The following is a 24,674-nucleotide window of genomic DNA, read 5'->3' on the forward strand; positions in this document are numbered from 1 at the left end:
TTGAGGTATGAAAATTTTTATTTGCCAGCGCTGTGAGGCATTCTTATTACAATTGCTGTGTTAGTCAAGGAAAAGGCACAGTGAAGGGTGCTGTTAATATACCAGAAACCGGAACTCACGGCACATCCTTCCTTTGAGAAGTCTAAATGCAGGGGTGGGCGTCACAGCTTTGATTTTCTGGATAAGAAGCTCATGATAGCATTGATGCATTCCTCTGACAGCCACCTTTCTTTGAGGGTACTGCACTCTTCAGCATTAACTGCGTGCAGCTTTTCTTTCTCATTTTTTCTGATTAACTGTTTGGAAATTCTCATGGACTGATGAAACAAAACCAGCAAGAAATTATTTCAACAGAAACAGGATCAGTCCATTCCTGCCATCCACTGTAATGAACTGATACTTTTAGATTTTACTGAGACATGTATAATCGGGTTTACCTTTAAGGTACACAGAGATGATTCTATTATTTATGGTATACAGAGAGTTCTGTTACTATACATTTCTAAACAGCCCTAGATAGATACAAATCTTCTGGTTCCAGGATAACACACTCAACAGCAAGGATGTAAGAACAATCAGCCACGAGCTACTACCCATACAAACTGATGTGCTATAGAGTATGGTCCCCTAAATATACTCAACCTCCTTACCTCCCACCTAAATTCGAAAGTAAAAAAGCTGGGTGTCTACTGGCATCCTCCTGGAATCATCCTCATGAAGGATGTCCCATTTGACCTTGTAGCATGGAAATGAAATGTCTATCTGGTAAGTTCTCTTTAAAAAAAAAATCACTATTCCCAAAATTATAGTAATTCTTAACAAAATCCAGAGGTGCTTAAAGCCAACTGAAGACATGTCTTGTCTTCTTAGGATGTGTCCTCCTAATGCACATTTTCCCCTTGGGAAATGATTTCCCCATTCACACAAGTAAAAGTCAAATACTAACGTTTGGTGGGAGCTTCGCATATGCTTTCAGCCTGGTCCAGATTTCTTTCTTAAAAGTGCTGTCAGGAAAAACTTCAGTGACAAGGCCTTGAGCACAGGCCTCTCTTGCTGTAAGCTTCTTCCCAAAGAGAAGCATCTCAGTTGCCTGAAATGCAAAGCAAGATGTGACCCCAGCTTAATAAAGAAAGGCTTCAGCTGACTTCAGAACAGCCAGCTACTGGGAGATGCAGATGTACTCGTGGCTCTTAAGGTTGCCTGTCTTTCACAGGAACAGGCAAGCAAATGACCACACTGGACAAAAGTTTTCAAACAGCTGAGGCCATAGCTGGTTCTGCCTCTCTAGAAGTTAGAACAGCAGCTTCTTCTGCGAAGATCTGCATTGGAGAGGTCAGAATGTGAAGCCCAGGACAGAAAAGGCCTGAACCCTTAGTAGCTATGAAACACTGTAAACGATGACAAAAAGGAGTAGGGTAGAACAATTGCATCCATAGGGCCAACCTTTGAGGTCTTCAGAATCCATTCCCTTACTGGCTGTTGTAATGGTTGACTCTGAATGTCTTCTTTCCCTACACAGGTACTCAGATTACTTCAGTGGGAATGAAGGGACATGGGGAGAGTTTTCATTGCACTTCAATAAAAAACAAAGCCAATGAGCAAATGTTCTTTCTATAGTTGAGAAACATAAATAAATTCCAAAGGTCTAACTGTCTAACTCTGAAGAGCTAGTTCTGCTCAACTTTTCAAAGTTTAACTGATTAATAAGCCCAGCTCCATGACGACAGCATGGTGAAGTTAAAGTTTGTATGCACCTGTACTATCTATGTATGTATGTGGGGGCATCCAGAACAAAAAGTCTAATAGTCACCAAATAGGCTCCCTTACCATACTGAGATGGCGACCAATGTCTACTAAGCCCTTCCCTCTGTCCATCCTCTCCAGTCCTTTTTTTCATGTCCTTGGAGTTAATCCACAGAGGACAAGTAGATGTGTACAAACACAGAGCTAGCTAGACCTGAGCAAACAGTCAGTGGGTTACCTTGGGCGTCTCAACACACAGCACAGCAACTGGTAAAAGGCAGCTCTGACTGGGAGTCACAGTGACTAGGACTATGGAGCTGCTAAAAGCTGCTGACTTCTAGAATTCACATGGCTCCAAAGAGAAGATGTCACCATGTCATCTCAAAGGATGTTGCTCATCCACACAGTTTGGTGGCTCTGAGCTGATCACATCTATAAAGGCTTCCTAGTCCTGGGCCTACAAGGACTGTCACACAGCTGTGGAGGACAAGTCTTCTGCTGCCACCAGTGCTCCAGCTCTAGGTCACCAGCTGTCAGACACGGTCCCTGCATCATGAACTGCAGAGCAAATATCCTGACCCTTCCCTTACATCGGTTCTCCCCTTGGTCTGGCTTTTCCATATTGCAGAGCAAATAGTCATCCTGCAAACTTTGCCCCAGGGAAAGAAGACAGAGTACAGGATTGCCTTGGCAACAAAGACAACACACTGCATTTTAAGTTTTTCCTAAGTTACCTTTGCTGAGCCCATTATCTTCGGAAATGTGTAAGACGAGCATGCTTCCGGGCTCTGGCCAAGGTGGCTAAACGGAGTATGAAATGTTGCCTAGTTGGGATTGAGGAAGAACAGAAAAACATCCAGATATATAGAGGTAAGTCTATAATTCAACTCTGACAAAGTTACGTAATTACTATTTAATCTTAAATTCACAGTCTGGCCTAGCACTTAACCATCTCATGCCTCAGTCTCTTGAGTGCAGGGATTACAGGAATGTATGACTGTGTCTAGCTCAGTATTCCTAATTGGTGAGGACATTTAAATTAAAATTATGTGTTATACTATGAATACACAATTCATTTCTAGTATGTTATAAGTGGGGTTTTGCAAATATGTAAATTATGTTGCCACTATCAATTTCAGCTGAGAAAATATTTCGTACACCAAAAGTCCCATTATGGCCCCTTGTGGTCAAGCCCTTCCTACTCCCTTCCTACACATCACTATCTCCTCTCTGTCCCTGCTGTCTCTCCCTCCAGCCACTTTTTTTTAGAAAGTCACATGCATGGAATCTTATATACAAGAGATCTTTGTTTCTATTGAGAAAAACCTCTTGGCATAAGGTTTGGGAGTCACTCATGCACTGCACATTGGTGGCCTCTTTCTCATCATTGCTGCTCTTCCCATATGTACGTGGCTTCACTTGTTGCCCTATATCCAGTTAACGCTTTTACTAATGTTTCCAGCATTGTGGCCATTATCAGTAGGGCCAGTCACAACCACAGACTTACTTGATATAATATATAAAATTCCCCATTTTCAATAATACCTCAACAAAGCTGAAAAAATTCTTTTTGGATTTGTTTTACTAAAGAAGAAGTAGATGTGAGTAGAGTAGCCATGCATCAACACCCCATACTGAGACAGGAGAGCCCCACTTTGTCCATGCCCTTATTCAGCTTCCCTAGGAGAAGTCCTTGTAGCCCACACACATCACTATGAACATAGTGCTGCCGCATATGTTTTCAGTTCACACGTTAGCAGTAGCCTCAGAGTCCAACTCTTCCAGACCACCTCCAGGGTACAAGGAAGAAATCCATATGGAAGCAAAACCAAGCTTACTTATCCTTTCTATTCAAGGGGTAAACACTCATACACATGATCTGAGGGTCATGTTCTTTACGTTTTGTTGGCTCTACTTCTACCTGTGTGGCTTCTAGTTTTCCTTTGTTTTAATTCACTGTTCCAATTCTTCCATGCTTTTCTCGCTTAGCTTAAATACATTTTTCAAAAACAAGAGCCTTAAGGAAAAAGAATAAAGTTACAAGAATTACATCTCATTGGTCATAGCACACTCCTTAGGTAAACGATAAGGAGACAAGCCATTTACCATATACCATGGCACCTCAAGGTTTCAAGGTTCCAGACTGACAAGGGGCTGGGGACACAGTGCCTGGGTGAGACAAGCTGCAGAGAGATCTGCACAGAGTCGGGTTTTATCAGTCATACTTGACATAAGAAGGATTGGCATGGTTTTTAGATTGCTCTGTGTTAGTAACTTTGCTTAGACATCTGCAACTCTGTGTGCATAGCTGTAAAGTTTTTAACTTATAATCCATATACAGAAATATTTAGTCATGTTTGAACTTGCTCTGAGGTGAAAATGAGTTAATTGTGTATACTTTGAGTAAAAGGAACAAAACAGGCTTATGTTTCATTTATAGTCCTGAGGGAGAGTGGATCTAGTTATGAAGCATATCCGAGTATACTTTCTATATATCAAAATTACACAGCTTAATGAGAAGTCATCTTCCTGACCAACATGAGATGCAATTGTGAGATTACATATCCAAATCATATGAAGTTACACACTTCAGTGCAGGTATTGGGGAGACACCATAGCTGCTTTAGCAAATGTGAAATGACAGACAGGAGACACCCTGCCTGGATGGGATTCTCCTCCATCAGAGGATCATTCCTCCAGTGGGTTGACATCTGAACACTAGTTGTCACCTACTGTATACATTCACAGCACTTGATAATATGGCCTTTATGACTAATGATGTTGAGAATGTTTATGTCTACTTCTGGCTGTGTGTAGTAGCATCTTGGGTAAAGTAACTGCTAACATATTCCCCACTAATTTGTTTGTTTATTATTTTTGAGACAAGGTTTTTCTATGTAGCCCTTGCTGTATTGGAACTTTCTCTGTAGACCAGGTAGGCCTTGAACTCACCGAGAACCATCTGTCTTTGCCTTCTGAGTGCTGGGATTAAAGGTGTGTACCATCACCATCTGGCATTTCCCACTATTCTAAAAAGTAAATTATTTGCCTTCTTATATTTGAATTGTAAGGATTCTTTATAGACACAGGTTACGAGTAAGTATATGCAAAGAATTTTTACTAGTTTATGGCTCAACTTTCCTTTTAAATAAAAACAATGTTTTGGATAAAGGATCCTTATCAAATGTAGCATAGGCTGGACTCTAACTTAAAGCATGCTGGGATTATAGGGATGAGTTATCATACCCTCCTGGCCTTTTGGAGGTAGGGATGAGGAAGGGTGTGGGAGAAGACCTTATGTAGTCCAGGCTAGCTTGTTGGGTAGTTAAAAATGAACTTGAGTTCTTGATGGTCTACTTTTTATTCCCAAGTTCTGAGTTGTATCCCTCTACTATCATATACAGTTTCTTTTTGCATTACAAAAACTTTAAGGTCCATTTATTTGTTTATTTACATGTATATATGCATGGGAGCATGCACATTTCTATGGATGAAGGCCAGAGATCCATTTGCTGCAGTTCTTTTTCTCCTTCCATTATGTGCAGTGCAGACATTGAATTTAGGTTGTTGTGAGGACTAGTTTCATATTAACTTGAACCAAGCTAGAGTTACCTGAGGAGACAGAACTACACTTGAGAAAAAGCTCTCGTAAGGTTGGCCCGTAGGCAACTCTGTAGAGTAATGCCTTGATTGATGATTGATGTAGGAGGGGTAATCCCACAGAGAGTGGTGTCACCTTTTGGCTGCGTGGTATAAGAAAGCAGGCTGAGCAAGCCACAGAAGAACAGGCTAGTAAGCAGCACTCTCCCACGGTCTCTGCATTAACTCCCGCTGTCTGGTTCTTGCACTGTTGGAGTTCCTGTCCTGACTTCTGTCAATGATGGACTGTGATGTGGAACTGTAAGCCTTTCCTCCCCAACTTGCTTTGGCATGGGCTTTTATCACAGCCGTAGAAAATCTAAAGACAGTTGACATATGAGGAGCAAGTACCTTCACTAGCTAAGCTCTCTTGCTCAACCCCTAGAGAAGTAGGCTATTTTTAATGCTTTCTTTCATGGTTTAAAGAGCCATTATGTTTCATTCTTGTATGGTATTTATTTCTCCTCACTACTAATTCTTGTACTTGATTCTTGATCGATTGCTTTACAGATTGACTTTTAAAATATTTTGGAGTGACCAGCTTTTGTTGGATGAGTTGAAATATTGTTTTCTCCATCTTTCATTTGTCTTGATTTTGTCCTAGAGTTCTTCTGTCTGGCTTCAGATTCTAGAGTTACTTTCAACATTGGTGGTTTATATGACAAGCATGCTCATTTTTTTTCTGTACTTAAGAAGAAACTTTTTTTTTTTGAGACAGGGCTTCTCTGTGGTTTTTGGAGCCTGTCCTGGAACTAGCTCTTGTAGACCAGGCTGGCCTCGAACTCACAGAGATCCGCCTGCCTCTGCCTCCCAAGTGCTGGGATTAAAGGCGAAGAAGAAACTTTTTTGAGATGAGGTTTTACTCCATAGCCCAGATAGGCTAGCCTTGAACTCATGACAATCTTCCTGCTTCAGCATTTCAAAGGCTGGGATTGCAGGTATAAACCAACACACCCATGTATTTATATATTTTTTCGAAGAATAATAGTTATGAAAGGGAATCACTGATATAAGTAGACAAGTACTTAATTTCCAATAGCAAATCATACTAGTTATTTTAATGCATATTTGTGAGATTTGTGATATATGCAGCACATGAATAAAATATAAAATACTCTTATTACTGTCACTTTTCTTTTCACCCCAGAAACTTTGGTAAAGAAAATGCCTTTCATGGATATAATCAGAAAAGCAGCCACAGCTAAGTTGACATAAACAGGCATAAACAGGGATATATGAGCTTGGCAATGAGCAGTTACTACACTGCTATGTCTAGAGATGGGATGGTAGATGCTGTTAAGGGCTAATGCTCTAGCAATGAACGGATTTAAGGCTTTGGGACAGTCCCTTACCGTCCTTGTGACAGTTTTCTCTATCTGTAACTTAGTATGACCTCATAAAGCTGCTGGGTGTATTGCATAAAATGTGTCTATGTATTAACAGAGTACCTACACACTGTGAGCATGCAAATATTTATTTGAACAAATTTAAAACTCACATGGAAACAGTGCATTTGCTGAGAGAGAAGCTACTAGTATTTTTAGCCACTAGTTGTATTTAAGATCAGTATCCATTGAATGTGAGTCTCTTGTTCAATACAGTATTTGTTTGTGAAGTCAATAAAAACCCAGGGAATCTCTTCCGTCATTAATCAAGAAATGTTGGCTCCCTCCTAAGGAGAAGGCAGCAGGAGAACCTGGGGGCTGTTGGTCTATAATTCTGGGGTAATCACTAAGATAACTATCATCACATCTATGCTTACAATAACAAAACTCAGAACCAGCCCAAGGTTTCAGAAGCCAGGCACTGGTGAGATTTGCTAAGCTACAGAAACCAAATGCTGGCACTGGCTTACATCTGAGTGATGAAATGAATGATTTTTCCCTAATTAACAATTTTTGAGATGCATATTTAAGGTAGGTATACACACACACAAACACAGTAAAACTGCTGCTCTAGAGAAACCAATAAGCTCATATATTCACATCCAGGTATACCAATTATCTATTCATTTGCCAAAGTTCTTGTATAAATTCCACTATGATTGACTACAGTCCTCACACTGTAATTTAGAAGCTTTGGCACCATGTATCTACCACTGTGTATTCTCTGAACTATATGTCCCTAATCCTCCCACCCCCATCCATCATCCTACAGATTAGCTTTTCTCAAATGGTCCTGGGGATCCAGCACAGAGCATTTCCCTTCTAGTTTACTAATTAACACAGTCATCTCCCATGGGTATGTTTGTTTGTTTTTTTTAAACTAATCTTTTTTTGTAGTTTCTATATTTTTAGAAATTTTAAATTTGGTCACTACAGAAAAATACTACGGTAAGAAAAAAATAAAACAAAAATACAAGTTAGGCATGGCGACATCCACCTTTAATCCCAGCTTCTGGAGGCAGAGACAAGAGTATTTCTGTGAGTTCGAGGCCAGCCTGGTCTACCTACATAGAGTCAGTTCTAGGCCAGCAATGTGACATACTGAGATTCCCCCCTTTCTCTCTCTCTCTATCCCATTCACAACACACACACACACACAAACACACACACACACACATACACAAACACATAAACTCACAAACACACATGTTAAATACAGTGGTGAACACAAAGCTGAACTGTGTTGAGGGCTCAAATTTCTCAGGCTTTAGTTTTCTTATCTAAAAAGGATGGAGAGCAGTGAATGACCAAAATCCTTTCTCTTTCTAGAAGCCTAATATTGGCTTCCTGAACTAGGAAAAGAAGATCAAGCAATCCTGCAAGCTGTCAGTCATCTCCTGATAACTTTTGAGTAATATGAAAATTGAAAAATGAACAGCTATGTAGTCTGACTAAAATACAGAACCGTTAGAGTTGGGACAATGTTTGCAATACTGGTGTTTAGAAAAAGTAATGAACAATGAAGGACAAACACAAATTGTCAAGTTAGATAAGTCTTTAAGAACTATCTAAATGACTACATTCTACTGCTGTCTTGTTTTGTTTTCTGTTGCTGTGATAAAACACTGACCAAAAGCAAGTTGGGGAAGAAAGGTTTATTTGGGTTACATTATTGAGGGAAGTTAAGGCAAGAACTCAAGAATCAGAGGCAGGAGCCATGGAGAAACAGTGTTTATTGGCTGACTCCCCACAGCTTGCTCAGCCTGCTTTTTTTACCACAACCCAAGATTACCTGCACAGTGGTGGTACTGCCCACAGTGGGCTGGGCCCTGGGCCCTCCCACATCAAACATTATAGAAGAAAATGTACCACAAACATGCCCTAGGGCCAATCTGATGGAGAAACATTCCCTAGTTGAGTTTCCCCTCTTTATAAGTAACTCTATTTTGTGGCAAGTTGACAAAAAAACTAACCAGCACAACCATTAACCCCTTGTAATATACTGAAGGATAATCACAATTAAGAATGGAGGTACTCACAGATTGACATGTGCTTGTGGAACTAGACTTACCTTGTCTGATGCATAGACAGCATCAAAGAGTCCCAGAAGGGTGACTGAGATTCCTACAGCTGGGCCGTTAACTACTGCAACCAGAGGCTTGGGAAAGTCTATAAAAGAGTTTACAAATTCCCTAAAGAAATGGAAACAGAAAATCATTAAATATCCCAAAGTGGTACCACTAACTATAGAAAGGAATGTATAAATCTGATATGATATTACTCTATAGGGACACCTCTCCTGATTGGCCCAGGATCCCTATAAATGGCACCAAATAGAATATCAGAGTATGACTCGTACAGGCTAAGGCCAGTTCACATGTTGGTCACTGAATTCAGGGCTGTGGGCCAGCTGTGACCTGACATATCACAGTGGGTGACTACATGCATAACTGCATATCACAGCGCAGGGGGACTGAGAGACTTGGTAGAACTGGGATAGGAAGGTGAAGCCCCAACCCTCCTTCAACAGCTTTCAAGACTCCTTCCAGTGCACAGCCAGCATCTACAGTCACTGTCTGTTCACCCTGCTGCGTGGGAACTCAGACTCCCTCTGCCTCTTCCTCACCTTACACTTTCCACTCAACCTCATGAGACTGCAGGATGGAGATGGGGGATCTATGGGGAATCATGATTAAGTGCATCAACACGGACACGTGGTCATTTTACTGTTGTGGGGGGGCGGCGAGGAGATGACTCATTGGTTAAAGCATTTGCCACCTAAGTGTGAAGACTGGGGTAGAGTTTGAATTCCCAGAATCCCCATAAATTCTGGGTGGGTGTAGAGGCCTACTTGTAATTGGCCTCAGAATGGGAGCCTAGAGCAAGCATGTGAGTGATCTCTGACTTTGAGACATCAAGTTTCATTGAACAAAATGAAAGAGTACGCTGGCTAGTCTTAGGTCAACTTGACACAAGCTAGAGCCATTTGGGAAAAGAGCCTCTCAGTTGAGAAAGTGCTTCCATAATATTGAGCTATAGGCAAGTCTGTGGTGCATTTTCTCAATTAGTGATTGATGTAGGGGGCCCAGACCATTGAGATTGATTCCACCCCTAACTGGCAGTCCTAAAAGTTATAAGAAAGCAGGCTGAGCAAGACAGGAGGGAGCAAGCCAATGAGCTGTACTCCTCCATGATCTTTGGATTGGTTTCTGCCTTGAGGTTCCTGCACTTGTTTCCTTTGATGATGGACTGTGAGGTGGAAATATAAAAGGAACTTCCTCTCCAAGTGTTGTTGGTCCTAGTATTTTATCACAGCTACAGAAACCGGAACTATGACATAAAGCGATGAAGAAAATGTCTGACATCCACCTCAGACTCCACATGCACATAAGTGCACTTGTACACACATATGCTCACCACAAAGACACATGAAGTTGGGGAGCAAAGATTAACCCTCTAGGATCAAACAAAGGTCACTCTTACCTCAGTAGCACGGCACCCCCTTCAGCTGCCTTCTCCATTCCACCAGAGGCACTGGTGAAGTTAGTTAGGTCATTCCCACTGCAATAATAGTCACCAGCTCCTGCGAACAGTCAATCAACAGAGCCATGATTCCTTCATGTTCCAACTCATTCTAGAGTTATGTGTAGGCTGTGCTCAGGGCTCAGCCAGTCACTAGCAGAACACGAGTGAACTTCATTTACACACTAGGGACTAGCAAGGCACTGGTATTAAAGAACCTAAGTAAATGCAGATGGTGTGACTAGAACATGGCAGATGGCCACGTGGTATGACTATGGAGCAGGCTCAGTCTATTGTGGTGTTTAGGGTGGAGCTCACACAGGAAGGGGCAGCTGGACTGAGAGCTGAACAACAGGCAAGGCTAACAGAGATGGAACAGTGCACATGAGATTCTGTGTCTGTGGTCTCCAGGGTCTACACAACAGCCTAAAGAAGAGTACTCAATGCTGAAGCAGAGAAAGAACAGGGTGCTGGGCAGGGACTGCTGTAGTCAAGATGAGTGGACAGACTGTGTGGAACTGTCTAGATTACAATAAGAACCATTATCTCTATATTAAGAGTCACTAAAGTTGTGTGATTATTTAAATACTGTTTGTCTATGATGAAATTGTTACTTCGTAATAACTTTTGTTTTGAGGCAGATCTGAAGTAGCCCAGGTTGGCTTCAAACTCCCCATGTAGCTGAGGATGACCCTGAGCTGCTGATTTACTGTCCCTCCCTACCTATTGACTGCCAGTATTGAAGTCCTGTGTTACAATACCATGCTGGGGAATCAAAGTCAGGAATTCCTACATGATAGGCAAGCACTCCATTTCAAGCTACTTCCCTAGCACCCTTAAATAGTTTTGATAACTGTAAATATTGGAGTGATCCCAGGCCAAAAGAAGATATGATGGTTCCCATTTATGTGCATAGGATACATTCCAGATGGTCTACAAATCCCTGAAACATGGGCATGGTATCAGGCTCTACAATATGAATTGTGTATTTCTTTTCCAATTGATCCCCCATACTCTCAACTTTTACATCTATGGATTCAACCAGCAGAAAATACTTGAAGACCAAAAAAAAAAAGTCATCCATAATAAATATTCATGGACTTTTATCCTTGTGACTATTCTTTCCTAAACAATGAAATGTTTACTGACATAGCATCATTCTCTCTTAAGCATTATGACACCAAGAGGGGATTCAAGAGCCTTGGGATGTGTGGACCTTCTATGGAAATACAACATGATTCTACACAGGAACATGAGTGTGAAAAATACTGTTTTGATGAGAGTCATGGAACTAGTTCCCAGAGGGTGCTGAGGGTGACTGTACGTGCATACCTGTGACGAAGTTCAACATATATATTAGATAACATATTTATAGTAACAAGCTTTAATAATAGCAATATATTATATGATGAGTTATTTAAAACATACTGTGAATTTTCTAGAAACTCCTACTTATTTCTAGACCAAGGGTGACAACATGTAACTCAAATTTTGGGAGGCAAAACCCCTGAAAGGAGCATTCAGTTAAGACAGGCAACTGTACTGATGCCTCAGAATGCTCCAGATGCTCTCTCTACCCTGCCATCCGAGCAGACAGAGGCAGTCATATCCAGACTCCATCAGCAAACAGTGTGAAGCTTCTCTCCAGTAATATAGGACATATGTAAATTGAACTGAGCAATATGCACTCTTATGTTTTATGAAGTTCACTAAGCCATTCTGTAAGGAATATCCATATTTCTGCATGTATCAAGAATTTGCCTTTTTTATTGTTGAGCAGAATTCTACAAACAGTTAGAAGTCAACCTGTTTGTAGATGGATGAGCTGCTTTCTGCTGTGGCTCTTGTGAGTCAGACAGCATGAGCTTTACTATGATAAGTTGGGACTGACGACTTATCAGGAGTAATTATCAAAGAGTGGCTATAGCATGTGCACGATAACATGGTCCATTTATAAATCAATTCACTGGAGTGCTGAGAAAGACCTTCAGTCAGCATCAGTTCTACCTTGTAAGATTCCCTAAAATAGAAAGTGAATGAGTCCATGAAAATGGTCTTACCTGTGAAAACGGTTATGGCTGAGTTGTCTGTGCTGGCGTTTTTAAGGGCAAGTATTATGTCCTGATACATCTATGTGAACAGAAATACAGGGAAGTGAACAGTAAAAATGAGATCCATCGTCCAGTGGACTGAGCCACTGTATCTGTCTGCAAGCTTTCTTTCAACCCAGTGCCAAAGTAATTTTTTTTAAAGAGTTACTTATTTCAGTTGTATGCGTGAGTGTTTTGCCTTGTTTATGTTTGTACACTGCAACAGACCTGGTGCTTTTGGAGGTCTGGAGGGAGTGTCAGATCTGCTGTGACTAAAGGTAGGGATGATTGTAAAGCACTCTGTGGGTGGCTTCTGGATTTGTAGAACCTACCAGAAACTCCCCAGTTCTAAACAATGTCTGACTCTGCTAATTTAAGCCAAATGATCTAATCTTCTACAAAAATAGGAATAGTGCTGAAATTCTACAGTTGCATGAAAGAATGAAATAGAGAAAAGAAAAATGTGCCTGTGCCCTGGCAGGAGTATCACCTGGAAAGTTATGGCATTCTTTTTGGGGGGCCGATTGAACATGATCTTCGTGATGCCATCTTCAGAGGTTACCACAATGTCCTTAGACTCCTGTACTTTCACATCAGCTCCACTTTTGCCTTGGTTAGAGGCTTCAGATGAGGGACTCAAACTGGACACCAGATCCACATAGTTCTGCCTGGCAGTTTCCTGAAGAGTAGATGATAAAGACCTTTGGCATTTAAAATAAGCAACATGAGAAACATACAGTGTTAATAAACATCACTATGTGACCAAAAGCAGAGTCTTTGATTCAACAGAGGTGTATTGCAACTTCCAAGGTTGTGGGAGAGGAGACCCATGTGTGTAATTTCAGCCACTGGGATGCTGAGGCAGGCAGATTTTTGAGTTCAAGTCCAATCTAGACTGCAATAGTTGAGGAGTCCAAGAATAAGAATATAGAAATACAGATACTGGAAATAAGAATATATAAATAAAAAATACAAAATGTAAGCCTAGGAGAATGAGAGCAGGCTGTCAGCAGCTTTCTCAGCAGTTTAAGGATTAACTATTAATAGTGGTTGCTTCCTTTTATAACCCAGAGCTCTATCTGCAAGGCTGAAGAAGCCCTCAAGCTGCAAACTGAGGGTCAGCTTTTAGACAATCCCCTGGCCACTCATGACCGGCATAATTGATGTGAGCTGAGTTAACTTTTAATTGATGGGATGTACGTGACTTTTGACCTTTTGGTTGCTCATTTTCCCATACCCTTCCCTGCCACGAGAAACTGGCAGCATCAGGGGAGGTGCAGAGCCTTGGTTAACACTATCAAGGAACACCAGGGGAAAATAATGGACTAAATATGAACACTAGTTTAACTGAAAAACTCAGTAAATGGAAATTGCAAAGAAGAGCAACTTGTGTCTACGTTTCACCTCAAGATTGTAAAAATTCCTTTCTTATTGCCTAATGCTTATTGTTATAAAAAAGGTAGGGGAGTCAAAAAACTGCTGTTTGTCACAGCCTTACAAGCCTGAACTCTGGCTGTGGTCTCAGCTAGCTGATATACTCTTTGTGCCCCATAGAGATTTTTTTTTAATTTTTAAAATTTTTTCCTGGAATAGTTTTCTTCTGGTTTCCTAGACTTGGGTGGTCTGTCCCAATCTTTCTGTGAATTCCGCCCCTCCCCATAGACCCAACATAGTGAGGGGGCAAAATAAAGGAATTTCAATGACTTACGTACAGAGATTTGCTGGGGGCAGGGAAACATCTAGTGAGTTCTGGTTAATAACAGGACACCAACTTACCTTTGGGAGGCTGCCAAGGGCATTCCATGCTTCCCACTTGGCTTTATTGACTAGGTCAAACACTCCTGGCTTAGACACATTACAGGGTCCATCTGTGGCCTACAAAGAACACAGTGGTGATTAATCTGGAATAGAAAGCTTTTGAGAAAGTGGCCTAGAAGCTAAGAGTTCATCAGTTTTGTATCTCTGATCATTTGTCACAAGTGAAAACACTGAGCCAATTTTCAAATCACAAAATTTGAAAGTCCACACTGTCTAAAGTCCTCTCTATGGGGATAGAACCAGGAATTTAGTGATAAACTCCTGCTAACTGCTCAAAGAGCTGTAGTTGGTGCAGGTAGGGATGGCGTCTTCAGTTCCTGGTCCCCAGGAAGCTTAACTGAATAGCACTCCAAGAATACAAAGAAAACTGATTTTGTGTGAGGGGAGGTAGGGTGCATATCTTGAAATGAATTAACATCCCACTCAGCTACTTTTCAAAAGAGATTTTCAAACAATTTCAAATGTATAAATTATGCCCTGGAGTCAGTTCATGGAGGACAGAAGAGAATTGGAGATGACAGGAAGTGGAGGCTTCGCTCATCCAAAGTCACCCACTGTAGTCAACCATCTGGGAAGTAACACAAAACCGAGCACACAAAGGGCTGCACAGAATTCCCTCTGTCAGTGGGAAGCTAAGGACCTGCTGGAGATTACAGGTACTGGCTTCTATTTGTTCCTGGTCCTTGCATTTCTCCATCCAAACTGCTGACCAGTCAGTCCTAACTCCAGACAGACAGCAAAGCTTAGGGCTGTGCAGTTTCTAAGACCACCTCAGTTCACATCCACTAAAAACACTCACAGAACTTTTGCAAGCTGGGGTATTCATGGTTAAAGTTCCTCACATGGAAAAAAAAAAATAGAAGCTTAACTAACGGAGGGCAAAAACGCACAGAATAGAGTTCAGAGCTGAAGTCAATGTGACACTTCTATTGTCTTCTCTCCAAGAGTTATGAAGAGGAAATACCCCAGACTGATGGATATATGAAAATACAGGTGGACTATTGCCAATGAAGAAGTTCTCTGCAGTTTCCGTGTCCACTCTTTGCCAGAGCCCTAACCCATAGGTCAACCTACCTACCCTGAGACCACCATATACCTTAAATCCAGAGCTAGACTCTAGCAGCTGAGGGCAAAGTCTTTTTGGACAAGTAAAATTTTTGAATGTACACTTCCATTTTCTGAGTGAGGGTTTTTATTGCTGTGATAAAAAATACTCTGACCAAAAGCAACTAGGGGAGGGGAGTGTCTATTTCAGCTTCTTCTCAGCACCTCATGGAAGCTTGTCAAAAATTGACCACATACTTGGTAACAAAAAACCTCAACAAATACAAAAAAAAATTGGAAGAACCCAAAGTATCTTATCAGACCACCATGGTATAAAACTAGAAGTCAAAAGCAATACTAATTCTAGAAAACCCACAAACACATGGAAATTAAACTGTGCTCACCTGAAGCATCAATGGGTCAAGGAAGAAATAAAGAGAGAAATTAAAGACCTTCTAAAATTCAATGAAAATGACCACACAACATACCCATGTTTATGGGACACAATAAAAGCAGTGTTAAGAGGAAAGTTCATAGCACTCAACGCTTACATAAGAAGCTAGAAAAATCCCACACTAGTGAATTAACAGAACATTCGAAAACTTTAGAACAAAAATGAGCAAACTCATCTAAGAGAACTAGATGACAGGAAATAATCAAAGTGAGAGCTGAAATCAACAAAATAGAAACAAAGAAAACAATACAAAGAACCAATGAGATAAAGAGCTGGTTCTTCGAGAAAATCAATAAAATTGACAAACCTTTATCCAAACTAACCAAAAGGCAGAGAGAGAATATCCAAATTAATAAAATCAAAAATGAAAAGGAGTCATAACAGACATGGAGGAAATACAGAGAATCATCAGGTCATATTTTGAAAACCTGTACTCCACAAAATTGGAAAACTTAAAGGAAATGTATGACTTTCTGGTAAGTAAATATCACTTACCAAAATTAAATCAAGACCAGATAAGCAACTTAAGCAGATCTATAACTGCTGAGGAAATAGAAACAGTCATCAAAAGTCTCCCAACCAAAAAAAAAGCCCAGGACCAGATGGTTTCAGCTCAGAATTCTACAAGACTTTCAAAGAAGAGCTAATACCAATACTCCTCAAATTATCCCACACAATAGAAACAGAAGGAACATTGCCAAACTCTTTTTATGAGGCTACAATTAACCTGATACCCAAACCACAGAAAGACATTACTTAAGCAAGAGAATTACAGACTAATTCACGAACATTGATGCAACAATACTAAATAAAATACTGGCAAATTGAATCCAAGAACACATCAGAACCATCATCCACCATGATCAAGTTGGCTTCATCCCACAGATGCAGGGATGGTTCAACATATGAAAATCTGTCAATGTAATCTTCTATATAAACAAGCTTAAAAATAAAAACCACATGATCATCTCATTAGATGCTGAAAAAGCATTAGGCAAAATACAACAACCCTTCATGATAAAGGTCTTGGAGAGAGCAGGCATACAAGGAACATACCTAAACATAATTAAGGCAATATACAGCAAGCCAACAGCTAACATCAAACTAAATGGAGAGACATTCCCAGAGAGTCCACTGAAATCAGGAACAAGGTTGTCCACTCTCTCCATATCTATTCAATATAGTTCTTGAGATCCTAGCTAGAGCAATAAGACACCAAGAGGAAATCAAGGGGATACAAATTGGAAAAGAAGAAGTCAAACTCTCACTGTTTGCTGATGATATGATAGTTTACATAAGTGATCCCAAAACTTCTACCAAGGAACTTCTACAACTCATAAACACTTTCAGCAATGTAGCAGGATTAACTCAAAAAAGTCAGTAGCCCTCCTGTATACAGATGATAAAAGGACCAGGGAAGAAATCAGAGAATCAACACCCTTCACAATAGCCACAAATAGCATAAAATATCTCAGAGTAACTGTAATCAAACAAGTGGAACACTTATATGACAAGAACTTTAAATCTTTGAGGAAAGAAATTGAAGAAGACACCAAAAAGTGGAAGGATCTCACATACTTTTGGGTACACAGAATTAAGATAGTAAAAATGGCAATCTTACCAATCTACAGATTCAATACAATGTCCATCAAAATCCCACCAGAATTATTCAAAGACCTTGAAAGAACAGTACTCAACTTCATATGGAAAAGCAGAAAACCCAGGATAGCCAAAACAATCCTGAACAATAAAAGAACTTCTGGAGGCATCACAATCCCTGACTTCAAACTCTACTACAGAGCTACAGTACTGAAAACAGACTGGATTTGGCATAAGGACAGACAGGAGGACCAATGGAACTGAATAGAAGACCCGGATATCAATCCACATATCTTTGAATACCTGATTTTTGACAAGAAAGCAAAAAATATCAAATGGAAAAAAGAAAACATAGTTAACATGTGGTGCTGGCATAACTGGATATCAACACGTAGGAGGATGAAAATAGACCCATATCTATCACCATGCACAAAACTCAACAAAGACCTTAACACAAAGCCAGCCACACAGAACCTTATAAAAGAGAAAGTGGGAAGCACATTTGAACGCATTGGCACAGGGAACCACTTTCTAAATATAACCCCAGCAGCACAGACACTAAGAGAAACAATTAATAAATGGGATCTCCTGAAACTGAAAAGCTTCTGTAAAGCAAAGGACACGGTCAACAAGACAAAACAACAGCCTATAGAATGGGAAATCAGACAGAGGTCTGATTTCCAAAATATACAAAGAACTCAAGAAATTGGACACCAAAAGAACACATAATCCAACTTTTAAAAAAAATGGAGTACAGATCTAAACAGAGAACTCTCAACAGAGGAATCTAAAATGGCTGAAAAACACTTAAGGAAATGTTCACCATCATTAGTCATCAGAGAAATGCAAATCAAAACTCTGAAATTCCATCTTACACCTGTAAGAATGGCCAAGATCAAAAACACTGATGACAACTTATGCTGGAGAGGATGTGGGGAAAATGGAAAAAAAAGAACACTTCTGCATTGCTGGTGGGAATGCAAGCTGGGACAGTCCCTTTGGATGTCGGTGTGGTGATTTCTCAGAAAATTAGGAAACACCCTTCCTCAAGACCCAGTAATACCACTTTTGGGTATCTATCCAAAGGATGCTCAATCGTGCCACCAGGACATGTGCTCAACTATGTTCACAGCAACACTGTTTGTCATAGCCAGAACCTGGAAACAACCTAAATGCCCTGTGACTGAAGAATGGATAAGGAAAATGTGGTACATTTACACAATGGAGTATTACATAGCAGAAAAAATCAACACCTGGAATTATGCAAAAAAATTGGTGGAGCTAGAAAACTTTATTTTGAGTGAGGTAACCCAGACCCAGAAAGACAATTATCACATGTACTCACTCATAGGTGGTTTTTAAACATAAAGCAAAGAAAACCAGACTACAAACAACAATCCCAGAGAACTTAGACAACAATGAGGACACTAAGAGAGACTTACATAGATCTACTCTACAGGGGAAGTAGAAAGTAGAAAAAGAAAAGAGCTCCTGAGTAAATTGGGAGCATGGGGACTTTAGGGGGAGGGTTGAAGAGGGGAAGGGAGAGGCAGGGAGGGGAGCAGAGAAAAATGTAGAGCTCAATAAATATCAATAAAAATAAGTATATAATAAAAAAAACCACCAGGACATCCACACAGAGACACTGATTCTAATCACCTAGTAGAAATGATAAAAATAATATATGGTAACACAGGAGTTCAGGCTGGCAGACTTATGAGTGAAATCTTTCCATTATAACCTTTAGTTCCTCAATGACTATAAAAATTTTCAAACATTCACAAATACATGAGTTATAATATCCCATTAACAGTTATTAAATTTTACCTTATGTGCTTCACCTATTTTCTTTTTTGTTCATTTTAATTGGTTTCAAACATCCCAAACACCTCCACCCTTAAATACTTACTTTCCATTTCCCCAGAACACCAACATTTTATTATATAAACATGGCACCATTAACAATATCCAGGATACCACTAAATAACAGTTAGTAAAACTCAGTCAATATTCAAATTTCCCCCCACTGCCCTGAAACACCTTTTCAGTAATTACTCTACTCAGGAAGAACTCCAAAGCAGAGGTCCTAAACATGTAAACATGAATGTTCTTTCTTTCAAGTCTCTTTATTCTGGAGAGAAGCAGAGGGGCAACTCGGTTCTTTGAAAGTATATCAAGACCCAACCTAAAAAGCAAACCTAAACAAAGCCTGAATCACAAGCCACATCCCAACCATGCAAAGCTGCCTGTTAGAAGCATATCAACTTCAGGAATGATTTGCTCCAAATGTGTATAAATCACATCTGACCTCAGCCCATTACCTGCTTATAAAGCGCATAGAGTTGCAGCTTCACTTGGTTTCCTGGGTCCTTCTTCAAGAGTTTCACTTGGTTCACTGCATTTTCAAAGTCCTGCTGACTGGCTCTCATCTTTGGTCTGCCCAAGTGCACCTGAGCCACTGGGAATCTAAAGACCTGCGGGAGACTACAAACAGTGGTTTTTATTTGTTCCTACCTCTTCCTTTCTGCAGCAGAATTACCCACTGGTCCCAAGCCCTATTAATCAGAATGACATGCTTATCTACAATATTTTCTCCAAGTCAGCAACTTCTCACAGACTGGCACAAACTTTTTTCAAATGACGTGTAGGTTTTGCCTTTTGAGAAAGTCACTCATGCCACCACCGCGTTACTGCAACCACCAGGCTCCAGGCTTTGTTCCTGGGGCGCAATTTCTTTGGGTTGTTTCATTTGGGTCGCTCTTACCAGCCACTTCTCTGACTAGTGTTTGAAAACCACGCTAGTGATAACGGATTGCTCCTGTGCAGCGTTCAGAAAACTGGCAATCTTGGTCACAGTGCAGCCTTAGAGCCCTAGGAAGTTCCGGGCTCGGCCTGCAGGCATGGGCGCCTCCCAGAACCAGAGCTTACAACTCTCCCTGCTTGGCAGAGGTGGGCAGAGCGCGTCCATTCTTACCCTTCTGGCTTCAGCAGAGGAAGGACATTCGAGGTCCCTATTTAGAGCTCTCTCGCTGCGAAACCGCCAAAGGAGGATCCTGCTGTCCTGCTAGCCAGACCAGATGACAGAGCGGGCGGCTCCGCGGGCGGGCGACAAACCTCGCTGGCAACTTTGGGCCAGAGAGCCGAGGCTGCCGGCTTACCTCGGACACCAGCGCCGCACCACTCTCCAGGTCACTGCCGCCATCGCTAGATGCTCAAGACAATCTGATCCCCGAGGCTTAGGCCCAGATGAACTTCAAGACGCGACCGGGAGAGGGCGGAGCCAAATGTGAGCTCTGGTCGTAGGCGGAGTCAGGGGGTGAGCTTGGGCAGTGAAAGGAGCCCGGCAAGGTGGGGAGGGCAGAGCGCGGCTAGACTGTGAGCCCCAGGCAGGGGTGTGGCTGGCCTCTCTGTCAGAGCCTGAGCTCTGAATGGGCGGGTTTAGGGGAGGAGCCCAGAATTTCTGGACCAGGTCCAACTGGGTACAAAGGTGACTGGCACTAGACTGGCAAAGACGGCTGGAAGCAGGAGTAAAAAGGCAGATCGCTGGGCTCTGGGAATTTTAATCAGAGATCCTAAAGCATGTTCATTTAGAAACCCGATCATTTTTCAGCATGTTCAGTTAGGAGCACATTCCTGAGCACGCTCAGTTTAAGGTCATGGAGAACGTGTTTAAAAGATTAAATGAACAAGAATGCCCCCTGGACATGCTTATCTAGCACAATAAAGTCTAAGAGGAACATGGAAGGACACTGTTCAAGTTGCATTAATGTAGGCGTTTGTACATCAAGGTGTCAGCCTTGCTTAGCAGCTAACCATATGAGCAGGGGCCATGTCCTGTGAACACAGTGTCTGACTGGAGACAGGGTAGTAATGGGGCAGTTCTCAATGAAAGGGAACCACTGTGAGCTGGGCAGCACTCCCTTTCAGCATGAGGATCACTGTGTCCAGGCAATGGTGTTTGGATTCTGTGCTGAGAACACTAGAGAGCCAAAAAAAAAAAAAAAAAAAAAAAAAAAAAAAAAAAAAAAAAAAAAGAAGAAGAAGAAGAAGAAAAAGCTAATTGATGAGGCTAGAGAGTTGTCTGAGTTGTTTGAGAACATTTCCACTCCACTCATGACTCCAGATCCAGGGGAACAGACCCCATCTTCTGGCCTCGGCAGGCACCAAACACACAGATGGTGTTGCATGTGCACAGATGTGCAAAATCAACCACACATAAATAAACTAATAGATAAAGTTAAATTAAAAAGTTAAACGCATTTTTTAAAGGATCCAGTTGGCATGCCTTTGATCTAGTACACAGAGCAGTCAGAGTTGCCCAGCACATCTCCTGAGGGTATTGTTTCTGGACCAGAGTAAGAATGGCAGAATCCTCAAGCCCTCAGCCAGAGCTCTAATCTCTACTCTGTTGTAGGAGGACCAGGGCCTGCTTGTTCTTATGAAGACCTTGAGATAAGATGTCTGATTCAATTAGATCTGACCTTAGAGCCTGGTTGCAAGGACCAGTGCTGCCTAAGAAGTGATTTGATAGAGTCCCAGGCCTAGTGGTGACAAGAGCCAAGGAAATGTTTCAAGCAACATTGAATCTTGGGGGTTCTGCTTTACCTTATATGCTAAGAATTTTGGCAGATGTTTCTTGAGATGGTGGCATGGAACCTATGGTTGATGAACCTGTCAGCCAAAGTGACTGTTTTTATTTTTAACATTAAAATTTCATCAAATTATGTTACGATCATGACACATAAAATTCTAGCATATAGTGTCAGGAATGATTTGAATTATGTGCAAACAACAGCAAAGCCTGGAGTCTGAAAGAAGCCTGAATCCCTTTGTCCCACTGTGGGCTCCCCTCTATGGATCTGTTGTCCTTCCACAGCTGTTTCTTGGATTTATCTCCCCCTCCCCCACCCCACTCAGTCTTTCCTCAGGTCTCACTGTTTCTGCATTGCTGTAACTTGATCAGCCCTGACTGGCTTTGCTTTCTTCCCACCTCTGCAGCCTGCTTTCCTCCTGTTCCCTGACTGATCTCCCTACAGTGTAACTCTGATGGCTGTGGTTGGAACTGTGGCCCAGAGTTCTCATTTGGGAAACATCTCTCAGTTCCCCTGTCGATGGCATTTGGGGGCAAGACCTTTGAGTAGTGACTAAGGTGAGACATTAACAAACAGCATGAAGGCCCTGGCCGGTTGTCACACCTTGTCAATTAGACATCCCTGCTTTCAGAATGCCGAACTGGCTTCTGTTGTCTGTTATTTACCCAGTTGGAAACTTTTTGTTGTAGGAACATAAAATGGACCAAGACACTGACATGACTCATGACAGTCTCTTTATCCTTCCTCTGTCACTGGAATCTTGAGTGGGTCCCTTTGCCTAATAAGTAACCCAAACCTCTTAGTGTAACACATAAGGAAGGTCTTTGCAATTTGGTCCATAATGTCTACTCATCTCTCCTGCTTGCCCTTTCCATACATTCATTCACACACTCGTTTATTGAATTCGTTAGCTTTTTTTTTTTTTTTGAGATAATCTCACTATGTGTCAAACATATGGTGATCCTCTTGCTCCTGCCTCTGCCTCTTGAGTTCTAGAATCATAGTCTTGTACTATGGTGTACAGCTCTTTGTTTTTTATTTAAAACCATTTGTTTTGAGGCAGGATCTCCCTATAAAGGCCCTACTTGAAGTTGTGGTGATCCTGCTGTCTCGGCCTTGGGTTGCAGGTAGACATCCCTGCCTGTTCTTTCCGTTTGGAAATAGGTGTCCAGCGTCTCTGGGTCTCTGCAGCCCATGCTTTCTCCATCCAGACACTGTTTGACGTGAGAAGACTCTGACCCCCTTGTTCGCTCTAGTCTCCTGCCATGATCCTACTCTCTCCAGAGCTGGCCTATTTCCTAAGACAGATGGCACTAAGTTCTTTCAGACAAGCAGTTTGTTCAGCCCTCACCTGCCCCATATTAAATGCCATGTCCCATCTCTGGGCACCCTGCTTGACAGGAAAGACTGGCTGTGGTCATTTGTTGTAGAAAGGTAGACGGACCAAGGACTTTTTCAGAGGGTCTGAAGAAAGGACAGCAGGAACTTTAGTTCTGGGTCCTCAAAGGAGTGTGTAATGGAAAAATTAAAAATGCTGCAGGATCCTTGCTGGCGGCAGACATCAGAAACGCACCAGGTACCCAAGCAGTAGCAGAGGGCCATGTGGTGGCAGGAAGGGAGCAGTGGGTCCCAAGAGCAGCCATTCCCAGGTAGGGATGGGGCAGGAGACAACATGGCAGGTCCTTGAAGGTGGTTGGTCCCTGGCAGCAAGCCAGGTCGCCAGGGAAAAAGAGATAGAACTCATGCTGGAAGCTGAATATCAGCCTGTCTCAGCACACAGGGGAAGGAGTGGGTGTGGCTTATCTCTTAAAGAGACAGAAGAGATCATTTCAGAGTGAATTTGGCAAGGCCAGTCTGAGGCTGGAGTCAATGCCTTGAAGGAGTGAAGGTTGCAGTTTCTGGAGCTGTGACTCTTCCCTCTGGGTTGTGAGTATCAGCTGTAACAGGTGTATGTCTGATGTATCTTGTGTTCTTTTCCCCAGCATTATCTGATTTGGCTCTCTGCTGAACTTGGTGATTATCCCCCCCCCCCCACTAATAGTATATAAGATGCTGAACTTCTTAATAAACTTCCTTGTATAAGTCGTCAGCTTCCTAGTCCCTTCCTTTTTGTCCTCTTTGTCTCACACTTCTGGTCTTCTATCCAATACCTTGTTCTTTGGGACTCTTATTCCTGAAGGTTCATGTCAGTTTATTGAGGGCAAGTAAACTGTTGAAAATTTCTGTCTAGCCTGTGTGTTTCCACATCTGATGACAACTACAGGTCAATTGTCACCTGTGGGTAAGCTGTCAGACGGTGTTAACTGACTTCATGCTCACAGGCATTTCGTTGTCTGTGAGTCACAGCGCAGGCAAAGGAACTGGACTTTTGCCAGGTGCCTATGATGAAAGCACCAGGGAAAGTGGGACCGGAGAAAATCATATTCACATATAATTGCAGGGGGAAGACACCTATTATGACTTGATTAGTATCTAAAGAGCCTCAGTACCCTCTGTTCTCCCTCGTGTTTCCTGCTTCATTTTCATGATCCTGCTTGAGATCAGTTAAACCTGCGTATCTGTGACAGAAGCAGCCACATTTGCGCTTCTGTCTGTCTTTCCCGTCTTCCCTCATCTTTCCCCTTCTTCCATTGTTCTTTTTAGAGGATGTTTTATGTATTCCAGGCTTATTTCAAATTCCACTTAGCTGGGGATGATCTTGAACTTCTGATGCTTCCATTTTTCAAATGCTGGTATTAGGTGCAGCGATGAGCATGAAATCGAGGCAAAAACTGTGCAACAGAGCCCC

The 24,674-nt window shown here is 41.7% G+C and overlaps 1 protein-coding gene across 3 annotated transcripts in view; it reads right to left on the reverse strand.

Annotated features, from left to right (window-relative positions):
* Positions 1 to 24,674, reverse strand: part of LOC102002577 (enoyl-CoA delta isomerase 2, mitochondrial) — a 40,922-nt gene continuing 16,248 nt past the window's right edge. The window contains exons 1-10 of one of the 3 annotated variants that reach the window (XM_005355037.2): positions 20,453 to 20,752; positions 19,616 to 19,778; positions 14,156 to 14,254; positions 12,870 to 13,058; positions 12,350 to 12,419; positions 10,251 to 10,350; positions 8,839 to 8,959; positions 2,478 to 2,567; positions 947 to 1,090; positions 1 to 317 (exon numbers count right to left, since the gene is read on the reverse strand). In XM_005355037.2, coding sequence (XP_005355094.1) covers positions 162 to 317; positions 947 to 1,090; positions 2,478 to 2,567; positions 8,839 to 8,959; positions 10,251 to 10,350; positions 12,350 to 12,419; positions 12,870 to 13,058; positions 14,156 to 14,254; positions 19,616 to 19,778; positions 20,453 to 20,496 — 1,176 coding nt within the window. In that variant the 5' untranslated portion in view covers positions 20,497 to 20,752 and the 3' untranslated portion in view covers positions 1 to 161. Of the gene's footprint in view, positions 318 to 946; positions 1,091 to 2,477; positions 2,568 to 8,838; positions 8,960 to 10,250; positions 10,351 to 12,349; positions 12,420 to 12,869; positions 13,059 to 14,155; positions 14,255 to 19,615; positions 19,779 to 20,268; positions 20,753 to 24,674 lie in introns of those variants that run through there. The other 2 variants (XM_005355038.2, XM_013349123.2) reach the window with 2 other exon arrangements.

This window comes from Microtus ochrogaster, chromosome 16 (assembly GCF_000317375.1).
Source record: "Microtus ochrogaster isolate Prairie Vole_2 chromosome 16, MicOch1.0, whole genome shotgun sequence".
Classification (NCBI taxonomy): domain Eukaryota; kingdom Metazoa; phylum Chordata; class Mammalia; order Rodentia; family Cricetidae; genus Microtus; species Microtus ochrogaster.